General features: G+C 37.7%; 1 protein-coding gene across 5 annotated transcripts in view; it reads right to left on the bottom strand.

Annotated features, from left to right (window-relative positions):
* adamts14 (ADAM metallopeptidase with thrombospondin type 1 motif, 14) overlaps window positions 1–12745 on the bottom strand; it is a 211218-nt gene that overhangs the window by 70288 nt on the left and 128185 nt on the right. For all 5 annotated transcript variants that reach the window (XM_073025269.1, XM_073025266.1, XM_073025268.1 and 2 more), the window contains one exon: window positions 3289–3372. In XM_073025269.1, coding sequence (XP_072881370.1) covers window positions 3289–3372 — 84 coding nt within the window. The remainder of the gene's footprint in view (window positions 1–3288; window positions 3373–12745) is intronic.

The raw sequence follows: 12745 nt of genomic DNA, 5'->3' as shown, positions 1-12745 counted from the left end.
CTGCCCTTGAAATATAGAACACCAGTCAATTTTGATCTTTTGGTTCCTACCAAATTTGGATCTGATTTGCCACTCCACTTGGATGCAAAAGGCTTTTACTTTTATTGATCAACTATCTAAGGAGGACCTTCCATAAGCCTTGGTAAAATTAATGAAAACTATATTAATAATTTTGCTCTCATCATCCCTCCTTATTACCTTTTTGAAAGTGAATCAACTGAATCACACAGGATCTTCCCATAATAAATCCAGAACCACACTGATTATAAAAAAAATAGGAAGGTGGAGTGCGTGATACAATGCATTCTTGCTCCGCTATTACATTTCATTTTGCATCCAACACTTTGGACGTCAAGTGAAAAAGCTAATTCCTATGTGCTAATTTCTTTTTGTGGAAGAAACTATGTACATTAGTTCTCAATGATTAAATTGAACAATCAAATTGCTTCAATACAAGCCGTACAGTCGACAATTATAATATTGAACTGGAAGAAGCTGAACAAATATTGCAGAGGAGAAAGCTTATGGTTTTCCATCTGCATGAGGACCAAGCACATCACAATTGCTTCTAATGTTCCTTGTACTTTATAATAAAATGACTAATTCAAGAGCCAGACTTATTTAAATGAATTAAAATATTTTAATTCACCATTTACTATAAATGATAAACAGTTTTTAATTAAAAAGCTTTATTTTCTACAATTTATGTTAAATAATTCCAGACATTTACTTCAACTGTTTGCAAACACAAAGCCAAAGGAACAATTAATCCATAACGTACTTAAACATTCTAAGGAAAATTATCAAAATAAATGGACTGTCAAAATGAAATAGGCTTCAAATAAAATTCTTGGGTGCGAAGGTAAGACCCATAACAGCACAGCCCAAGTTGACATCTTGTGGTCTTTAGACCAGTACAGTGAAATCTGGTTAATTGGGACACATCGGGACCAGTACATTTTGGCCCAATTAAGCAGCTGTCCTAATTAGCTTAAATTTCATAAAAATAGATAGAAAGATATAAAAAAAAACAACTACTTTTAATTGAATAACACACACAAAATGCTGGCAGAACTCAGCAGGCCAGGCAACAGCTATGGAAAAAAGTACAGTCGACATTTCGGGCTGAGACACTTCAGCTGTACTCATTTCCATAGGTGCTGCCCGGCCTACTGAGTTCATCCAGCATTTTGTGTGTGTTGCTTGGATTTCCAGCATCTGCAGATTTTCTCGTTTGTGATTTTAACTAAGTAACAAATTACATATTTAAATAAAATACAGAACAATGGAGAACACTGCTAAGGCTACTGCAGTACTATAAAACAGTGTATTAGTTCCTAGTAGTTATTGTTGGAGGAATTCATCTGGTGTACGTTGCCATGTATGGGAATATCCAAAGAGGGGTAGCACCTCTGGGAATGGCATTTGTAGAGTCCATTCTGGGCAGTTCACTCACCTTCAGTTCCAATTGGAGAATCAGCTCTCACCTGTGGCTTCAAGTAGCTGTTACATGCGACAGCGGCCACACCCCGGTGTACCACTTCAAAAGGTGAGCTAAACCAGGTGAGGGTAGCCACCGAGCCCATAAGCTGGTGAAACAGGGACATGTCTGCGCTAGCATGTGAAGTCAGCTCCAGCAGACTGGGCAGGAGAGATCAAAAGAATATCCAATGGCCAAGAAGGCTTTATACAACACTTCATGGAGAGTGAAGGGCAGATAAGGCACTGAAGAAGTCATGGTTATCCACTGCAACAAAGCAAGACCCCAGTTTGTGATAACTACGGTACCACTGAACACAGACTTGTGAGGTTGAGAGAGTGGAACTGTCCCAGTTCAATGGATTCACCACTTTAAAAACTCTCCGGCACAGATTTCACTGTCATCGTCGGATACAACGGATAACCAACACGCTGCAGTGTTTTTTCTGATTGATTGTAAATGAACATTATCAGTGCAGACAGCTAGTGAAGATAATGGACAGCCTTCATACAATGCTTTCGATGACTGCATCTTCCAAATCTTCATTTTCACTGTAACGTTCAAGATGATTGTTGATAGCTTCAAGTTCTTCATAGTTCCTAACTTGTCAAAGTAGTGAAATTGTTTCATTTTCAATCCTGGCCATTTGTCATCTTCAAGCCTGAATGCTTGAAATCCCATGAGCAAAACAATTGTAAATTGTTTTACTACTTATTTCTTGACAGCTATCAGTGACAAAATCACTGCTTTTAAAACACAAAATATATGCAAATAACACTACTTAAAACTGTTCGCTCTAAGTACAGTGTAGTATCTAACGGCCACACAAGCTCACCTGACTGATACTTGTTAGAAGCTCTTTGGTAACAGTTTTGTGTCTCAATTAAGTGGCGTAGTGTCCCAAATAAATGAAGGGAAACCTGGCTATTTTCTCAATTAGTTTCTGTTGTTTAAGAGCTGGCCTAAATAAGTGGCTGCTCTAATTAACTAATGGACCAATTAACCAGAATCTACTGTATTAATAAATCAAAGAGTGCTTGATTACCAAATCCAACAACATATTACTATTTTAATCTCTATATTCATCAAACAGCTACTTAATATTTTAGTACAAATAAATTTGTAAAATAGGTATTTTACTTTGTGCATTGCACAATACTTAGCTTGCAAATATCATGGAAGATATTAGCTAAGCATGTAGCCATTGATCTTGTAGATAATAATGAAATAACAAAATAGAGCCATGTTTACCAAATGAGTAAATTAGGTTTTGAGTCTGTGATAGAAAGATGTGTGAACTAAGAAAGCACGTTTTGCATTTCAGCAGATTTTATTTAGGCATTATTTTCCAACGTTATACATAATGTATGCTAATCAGCCCTTTCCATCTTTCAAGTTTAATGTAGGGGAGAAAGCACAATTAATGGAATAAGGACAACTGCAGTCAACAAAGAAGAGAATCATAGCACCGTGCAAATACTTAATTCATAACTGAAGAACAGGTAGAGAATCATTATAGGAGTGTTATATGGCCATTACCACATTGTTAACAGGGTCATCTCTGCAAATGTCAGCCATACTTGAAGCCTCTGAACTCTTTGTATTCCACATCATTATAATTCCTTTGAAGAAAATTCATACAATTTGCCTACAGAAATTATTGTTGGTTACATTATACTTATGGATCCTACATAGTACACTAAAATCACCTACACTTCACAATTAATTAAAATTTGTGTAATCACTTGCGAAAACTTAGTAATTATCATCTAAAGGCTAGTAAAATAATCATATTGTCATTGACTCACCTGCCTGTAGCCGATCATAATCATCCTGACCAAAACTATGTTGATGTGGGTACCTAATGATTCATCATGGTAGATTTCATCAACCTGAAACAACAAAACCATACACTTTTAAATTCGGCATAAACAAGCTTCTGCTGGGAGTGTCAATACAGACAAATGATTCAAATTCAGGAATGTATACCGTCCTCTGATCAATAACTCCCATTTGAAGTAATAGCAATTTTTTTGCTCTTTAACTAATAATAGTTTAAAAATTAATGTGTGATGGTGCGATTTACACCTGGAATAATAAAGTAAACAGGAATGTTTGTTGTTTCTGATGAGAACCACATTAAAAGCTTCCAATTACTGCATGTTTGCCCAATGGAGATGACTGGATATGCATAAAGAGCAAACTTCTGGGCTTTTATGTTTAGACTATGTAAAACCAAGTTTCTGTAATTTTTAAAACATGATTCTCTTCAGAACTGAAATTGGGGAGAACTGGAAATACATCCACAAGTAAAACAACTTCCATCTCAATTGCTACATTGCTTTCTTAATTAATGTCCTTGCAAATTGTCATTAAAATATTCTTTGCTGGTGTTCAAATCAGATTGGCTTTAATAGTCAGAATTTAAAGAGGTTGTTGTCCATCATTCATGAGAATGACCCAGGCGTGTAGCCAACACAACTGCTGCTTTAGATTCAGCAATCCTAAACTGCATGGAGTTTGTGCATTCTCTATTTGACTGCACAAGTTTCTTCTGGTTCTCTGGATTTTTTCTCAGATTTCAAAGACGTGCTTGTTGTTAAGTTAATTGGACATTGTAAATATCCTAAGTGTTTATTTACAATATTGTGTAAATGTAATATTTTGGATATGTAAAAGCTCATTTTTGCATTTTCTAATACGGTATCTGAAAATTTTGGTTAAATCTTGGGGGAAATTCATTGGAATCTGGAGGAAATAAAATAAAATTAGTGTAGATGGTTGCTTGACTAGAAAGAATTTGCTGGATCTGTTTCTGTGCTATCTGACTGGGATTCTGTGATTCATTTCTGAAATTAAACAGAACCCACAAGGATGAAAACTAAAAACTCAACTTCATCCTTAAAAATCTTGATTATGAATTTTATTTTGTTTTGGGACAGTCCAAAGAGTTTGGAACATTTTGTAATATATATTTCAATGACAGTGTTAAATTAGAATCTCATCAGATCAACAACCTATCAAAAGAGAGACTAACCTATGGCTATGAAAACATGGAAATTGTCTGCATTGGACAAGTTTACCATATGAAAACAATTTAAACTGTAGAACATATCAGCTACAATGCTACACAGATGTTCAAACCTAATCAAATCCAATCTATCCATGAGATCAAGGAATGTGAGAAACTATTTATTATGTACATTGGTCTTCTCCTTGGACTAAAGTAAGTGCATTCCACGTATGAAGCTAAGCTGGTACACAGTTCTGCAAAAGAAAGAATTGGTCGCATTGGAAGCGATGAGAAAAGGCTATTACATGGCAATCTGAAGTAACTGCCTAGGTCAACAACGTGTTTCCCAGTAAGGTGATTAAACTTTCTGAAAGGGACTCTTTAAATCAGGGTAATTTTAATGTGTTAGAAATTTCTATCAGAGTATTACTTTTTGTATTGTTGGCAACAGTAGTAAGAGGACAAGGAGGAGGCGGAATGGTTGCATACATGATCTGAAATGTAACAAAACGTAAGAATGTGTGTTACTTTTGCCTTTTTTACATGTGCATATATATTCTAATAAACATGAACAGATCTGGAAATTGCTTTGGAAGTGCTGATGTACTACCAGTCACACTCAAAGCTTTTAATTTCACATTCTACACGAGGAAGGAACTATAACATTATAAAAATGAGGAAGGAATTATAAAATATTTGAAAGCAACATATCTTTCATGGAAACTAAATGCACTACTGTCTTCGATTTCATGAAATGTGAACAACATTAACAGAAGATCATAAATAAAAACAAAATACAAAGAATGCTATCTACGTAGAGAGGAACACATTTAGCATTTCAATCTATGACATTTCATCAGAATTTATCTGTACGTGGATGGACTTCCTGGGTTTTGACATGTAGCAAATCTCTATCTCTCCAGAACGGGGGTTCCATAAGAACTTTAGAAATTCCATATATATTCAGGCTATGTGGTACATGCAGTAAATGGATTTTAAAAAAACTATCATGTTAATGTTTCTTGTCAATCAGCTTGTCATTGACAACAAAATCTAAGGTTTTGATTTACCACCCTGAGCTCTGACTACAGAAGATGGATGGATTAAAAATAAGAGGGAGCACACTTCAAACAGCCACAAGAGCACATGCTGCCATTTTGATGTAGTGAGTTCCTTGTAACATCATGGCCCATTCAGTGAGATTAAGATGCTTGAATTTTTGTGATGAGGAATGTATGGGTCAACTAGTAGATGAATAAACCAGATAAGAATGTAAATCCAATCAGGCGATGAGCGGATTTAACTTAGATACCTAAATAAATCTGAATAATAAAAAGACTAGCATCACTAACGACAAACCAGCTTACTTTTATATGATAAAGTCAACTGCCCTTATCTGATCTGGACTAGACATGGCCCTAGGCCTTTAAAAATGTGGCTGGTTTTGAAATGCCTCAAGGAGCACAAGCTTGCAAGCCCCTCACATAAAAAGACAGATTACACTGAAGCATGGTCACTATTTGTTGGCCTTCACATTCCATGAATGAATTAAAAATGAAATGGTATTTCATTTAGTCCTCCACAACACAGAGGGGTAGGGGGTAGCGTTGGAAAAAGCTCACCAGACGAATTCCTGGGACGTCCCTGGATTTAGTGTCTGCAGATTTTTTTTTATTGAATTCTTGGAACATTGGGATTGCCATGAGGAAAATACAGATGCACTAGGCCTATATTTGCTAGGTTTATAACAATAAGAGACCTGACTGAAGACTTCAAAATTTCTGACAGCAGTTGTTATACTGGATGCAGGAAGAAGGTTTCTCCCAGATAGGGAAAGAGTGTGTCTCAATCTCAGGAAGTAGCTAGAGCATCTAGCACAACATGAGATTGAAAGAGTGCAGAGAAGATTTACTGGGATGTTGCCGGGTCTTCAGGAGTTGAGTTACAGGGAAAGATTGAATGGGTTAGGACTTTAGTCCTTGGAGCGTAGAAGAATTGGGGGGATTTGATAGAGGTTTACAAAATTATGAGGGGTATAGACAGAGTAAATGCGAGTAGGCTCTTTCCACTTAAATTAGGAGAGATAAATATGAGAGGACATGGCTTTAGGGTGAAAGTGGAAAGATTTAGGAGGAACTTCTTCACTCAGAGAGTGGTGAGAGTGTGGAACGAGCTGCCATCTGACGTGGTAAATGCGGGCTCTCTCTTAAGTTTGGAGGGTTATGGACTGGGTGCAGGTCAATGGGACTAGCGGAATAAAGTTTCGGCACAGACTAGAAGGGCTGAATGGCTGTTTTCTGTGCTGTATGGGGAGGAAGCTCTTCACTCTGAGTTAACTATCATGGAGAGCTGTGGATCTCAAACTACTTATCTAGCAAGAAGGAAATCAGGGATAATCCTGGAAACTACAAACTGGTGAGTCTCACATCAGTGGTAGTGAAGTTACTGGAGAGAACTGTAAGGGTTAGGATTTATCAGCATTTGGAAAACCATGGTCTAATTAGCATGGTTTTGTGTGGAGCAAGTTGTGTCTTACTAACTTGATTGATTTTTTTGATGAACGTAAATTTTATGTATTACAGCAATAAAGTTGTCACATTATAGTACATTAAGAACCAAATACTTAAGTCATTTTGACATTTCGGGCCGAGACCCTTCAAGGTCTTTACTCTTTTCCACAGATTTCCAGCATCTGCAAATTTTCAATCACAAACGAGAGAAAATCTGCAGATGCTGGAAAGCCAAACAACACACACAAAATGCTGGAGGAACTCAACAGGCCAGGCAGCATCTATGGAAAAGGATACAGTTGATGTTTCAGACCAAGACCCTTCAGCAGAGAAAAAATGATGAAGAGTCTGAGGTAGAAGGTAGGGGAGGAGAGAAAGAGATACAACCAGGGGGAGGGGGAGAGGAGGTGAAGTAAAGAGTTGGGAAGTTGATTGATGAATAAGGATTAATGGACAAGGGAGACAAGAGTGGATGTAGTGTACCTGGATTTCCAGAAAGCTTTTGATAAAGTCCCACATAGGAGATTAGTGGGCAAAATTAGGGCACATGGTATTCAGGGCAGAGTACTGACATGGGATTGAAAATTGGCTGGCAGACAGGAAACAAAGAGTAGGGATTAACAGGTCCCTTTCGGAATGGCAGGCTGTGACCAGTGGGGTACCGCAAGGTTCGGTGCTGGGACCGCAGCTGTTTACAATATACATTAATGATTTAGATGAAGGGATTAGAAGTAACATTAGCAAATTTGCTGATGACACAAAGCTGGGTGGCAGTGTGAAATGTCAGGAGGATGTTATGAGAATGCAGGGTGACTTGGACAGGTTGGGTGAGTGGGCAAATGTATGGCAGATGCAGTTTAATGTGGATAAATGTGAGGTTATCCACTTTGGTGGCAAGAACAGGAAGGCAGATTACTATCTAAATGAGTCAAGTTAGGAAAAGGGGAAGTACAACGAGATCTAGGTGTTCTTGTACATCAGTCAATGAAAGCAAGCATGCAGGTACAGCAGGCAGTGAAGAAAGCTAATGGCATGCTGGCCTTTATAACAAGAGGAATTGAGTATAGGAGTAAAGATGTCCTTCTGCAGCTGTACAGGGCCCTGGTGAGACCCCACCTGGAGTATTGTGTACAGTTTTGGACTCCAAATTTGAGGAAGGACATTCTTGCTATTGAGGGAGTGCAGCGTAGGTTCACAGGGTTAATTCCCGGAATGGCGGGACTGTCATATGTTGAAAGATTGGAGTGACTGGGCTTGTATACACTGGAATTTAGAAGGATGAGAGGGGATCTGATTGAAACATATAAGATTATTAAGAGATTGGACACACTGGAAGCAGGAAGCATGTTCCCGCTGATGGGTGAGTCCAGAACTAGAGGCCACAGTTTAAGAATAAGGGGTAGGCCATTTAGAACAGAGACGCTGAAAAACTTTTTCACCCAGAGAGTGGTGGATATGTGGAATGCTCTGCCCTAGAAGGCAATGGAGGCCAAGTCTCTGGATGCATTCAAGAGAGAGTTAGATAGAGCTCTTACAGATAGCGGGGTCAAGGGATATGGGGAGAGGGCAGGAACGGGGTACTGATTGTGTATGATCAGCCATGATCACAATGAATGGCGGTGCTGGCTAGAAGGTCCGAATGGTCTATAATAAGATACAGGGCTGGAGAAGGGAATCTGATAGCAGAGGACAGAAGGCCATGGAAGAAAGAAAAACGAGGAGCAGCACCAGAGGCAGGCGATGGACAGGCAAGGAGATAAGGGGATAGGGAATAGAGGAGGTTTTCTGCAGATTCTCTCTTGTTTGGAGTTAAGTCATTTTATGTGATAGCATATAACAGCAACAGTATGAGATTAAAGACATCAAGTCATATAGCACGGACTCAGGCACTGTACCCAACTCCATGATAACTATCAAGTATCCACTGACATTAAACCTACTCTGGTCCTACAATATTCTCCCCCATATGCTTATTAACAACTTCCATTTCTCAGTTGCACACTATGGGAAGCTTACAGTGGTAAATTAACCTACCAATACACCAGCCTTTGGGATGTGGGAGGAAAGCAGAATACCCAAAGAACCATATGGTCATGTAGAAAATGTATAAACCCACAGCCAACCCAGAGGACAGGACTGAACCTGGATCACTTGTGCCCTGAAACAGCAGATCTACTTGTAGCACCACTATGCCATGGGGTAAGATATGTCTCTTCACTGACATGAAAACTACACAATGCTCTGAAATATTAATTTGCCTTTAATTTTGTGAAATGGAGATATAAATTTGCTACTTGTCACCACATGAAAAGAAATAGATCAATTTTATTGCAGTTGAAGTTGACAGACCTCAGAACTTAAATTTAAAGTCTATTTTGTTTCAGCCATTGCTGAGCAAACACCTTGAACAGTCAGATTAAAAAAGCAAATCTTTCCTCAACTCTGAATGGTGAAATCTGTCTCCCTTAGCTCTGCATATAGTAACCTTGTTTAATCAAAAGAAATATTGCCTTAATCTGTGAAAACACTTCTTGTGCTTTAACAGCTTCATACAGAATGAATGTATTGACACTGGATGGGGTTCAATAGCTGAAGAAAGACGCGAGAGGCTGCTGATGTAGAACAACAAACTGACTTGTTGTGAAAAGATAAATATGCTCGTTCTGACATCAGCAAGGACAAAGCCAACATTCAGAAGTCTCATTCACAGACCAGTACTGAAGTATAGATCAATTGCTTGGCAATGAGGAATCTTCAGAAACGCATCCTATTTAGTTGTTCTGCATTTATCAAAAGAGAATGTATTTTAAATGATTTATCATTACTTGATAATCTTCATTTAAATATTACATTATCTGCCAGGACAGCTTTCAGCGAGTAGCCAGCATAAATAGCAACATTTCTGGGATTACATTCTAAAAATGTTAAGACGTAGCTCAGAATGTTGTGCTAATTTCCTAAATGAAGGAATATGCTCACATTACATTGAGAAGTTTTCAACAGACTGCATGTGAGCTCACTGGTGCAATTTAAGGCCCTTCAGAACTGGATTTATTTCTGGCAAGAGAGAAGACTCTTCTCTGTACTGGGGGGGGGGGTCTATTTGCAAAATGAAAAATAGACTCATCATGCTTGGTTTTCTTCTTCAATCCTTCTACTTAAGAAACTGTTACTTTAAAAAATTTAAATTGTGAACAAGTTAATTTAACAAGTAAAATCTTCAGATTTAGATGCCTACAGATAAAAATTAAAATGTCATTTTCTTGTATGTATGCACGCTTAGCATCATGAACAAAAATGGCCTGGAGTGACTACTCAACTCAGAATATGTTGATGTAGCTTTTGATATAAAACAAAATTCCAATAATTTTCTTTAAAAATTCATATTTCTGTATTTCTATTTACATAATTGTGTCCGGCTGGTGGCGCAGTGACATCAGCACCGGACTCCGGAGTGAAGGTTCCCGAGTTCGAACCCAGTCGGGCTGCTCCCGGACACGCTTTCCATCCGTGCCGGGTTGAGTGCCGAGCTTGCAAATCGGCCTCATAAAAAAAACAACTGTGCTGTGAGAAGGACGTGGGGGACCACTCACAGAATCTTTCCTCCAAGACAACCACTTGAAAAAAGAGTGGTCGCCAAGGCTCAGGTAGAGCATGGCACACAAAAAAAATTACATAATTAATCAAAGCATTATTAGAATGTGACATTTGAATGGGTATCCTGAATTAAGGTATGGTTTCAAAAGAAAAAGGGTGGGGTTAGGGATATTCTCTGCCAAAAATCCCAGGAAGTGGAGCTTCTAAAATTATTCCTAAAACACACGAACATTTCGGTCACTGAACAGGTTTTACAGAGCAGCATTCTCCCAGCTTCAATCTGTGACTTTTGCATTCTACACTAGACCAGCAGTGAATCCCTATATTTTCCAAACCTGGTATTATTCAGCACTTACACATAAACATTGAGCATTAATTAAGTCAGACTTGTATGACATCTTCCATTGCCAAAAGGTCTGGTATTGTTCATCACATATTAACAAAGAATGGTTTTAAATTATCAATGGTATCTGTAGATTGAATTTGACTAAGACTAGAGAGAGAATGAGACTTATGCTTTTAGTACATCCAAAATACCTTTTAACAGATTACACAATGTCAATTATAGATGGCATATTCAAAATAGTAAGACAAACACATATAATGATACAACATCCTAAAATAACCAAATGCTGAAAATGTAGAAGTGATGGTTTTAGCAAATTAATTCTGTAAACTAATAGCTACTAAAACAAAAAAAAAATCCAGTTCCAAAATCCTGAGTTTTCTGTTTTTAGTTCAACAAGTCACAAGAAAGCAAGAAGTTCTTGTTATACTGATCCATGACAACCAAAACTATATGAAGCGTCTGGAGATCAAGGAACTCTGGCTCAGAGCAGATGAGGTGGAGTCCAATACACATAAACAGTGGTAACTTTATTAGATACCTCCTGTACCTAATAACTTGGCCCCTGGGTGTATGTTTGTGGTCTTCTGCTGCTGTAGCCCATCCACTTCAAGGTTCAACATGTGCATTCAGAGATGTTCTTCTGCACAATGCTGCTGTATCTCTTGGTTATTTGAGTTATTATTGACTACCTGTCAGCTTGAATCAGTCTGACCATTCTCCTTTAATCTCTTTCATGAACAAGTGTTTTCTCCCACAGGACTGCAGCTTACTGTATGGTTTTTGTTTTTCACGTTCTTTGTAAACTTTAGAGACTATTGTGCAAAATCCCAGGAGATCAGCAGTTTCTGAGATAACTAAACCACTCTGTCTGGCACCTGAACCACAAATGAACCCCTTAACCATGTCTATGTGCTTTAATTGTTGAGTTGCTGCTGCAAGATTAGGTATTTGCATTGAGGAGCAGGTTTGCAGGTGTACCTAATAAAGTAGCCTTTAATGTAAATTTACTCTTTTATAGCATTTTACATACCAATGACCACAATCCAAGAAGGTTATAAATATTTCTCTCTTCAAGCTGTGATTCTTAATGCCAAATATTTCTTGCCAAAACAGCAGGAAGACTACGCAGTTCAAGAATAAAGAAATAGCCTGATACTGATTTGAGATTATCTGTTAATTGTATACGGACAATAGCAGGTAACTTGTTGTATTTCCTTTTTATGTCTAATTGTCTCTTCAGACCAAGTTACACGGAATCACCTACTCAGTGTTTTCCTAGACTTCATTTATATTCTGGGGAAAAAAAACTTCCTCTCAGTCATCTTCATAAAAAGCTCATGGGATCATCTAGCTATTCTTACATTGAAAACAATTGCAAAAAAAATTAGTTATTGATACAGGAACAGTTGTGTGTTTAATATAAGTGTAAAAATATAAGGAACCTTCCAAAAAGCATATGTTGTACTAGGAAGTTGGACTGTTTTATAATTTTGCATGTGTAAGTGGCATTAGGAGTAAACAGGCATTATTTAGCTACTTCCTATCTGAGAAATTACAAACTTAAAATTCCTTTTATCATTGATGGTGTTTAGCTGTGATAGTCAACGTGCTTAGAGAAATGTACTACAGATTTTACTGAGACATATACACATAATTCTATATTTGATGACATTGAAAGTACCATAGATCATGCAAGATCTATGGAGAGAGACAGAGGATAAAAAATTTAAATTGCAGAAAAGGTGGGAGAAGGATAGAAAGAAAATAAGGAATATCTTTGATAGGGAAGAAACACA

Source organism: Hemitrygon akajei, chromosome 21 (genome assembly GCF_048418815.1).
Source record: "Hemitrygon akajei chromosome 21, sHemAka1.3, whole genome shotgun sequence".
NCBI lineage: Eukaryota > Metazoa > Chordata > Chondrichthyes > Myliobatiformes > Dasyatidae > Hemitrygon > Hemitrygon akajei.
Note: the sequence above shows the minus strand (reverse complement) of the source record. Positions and strands in the feature narration are given on the sequence as shown.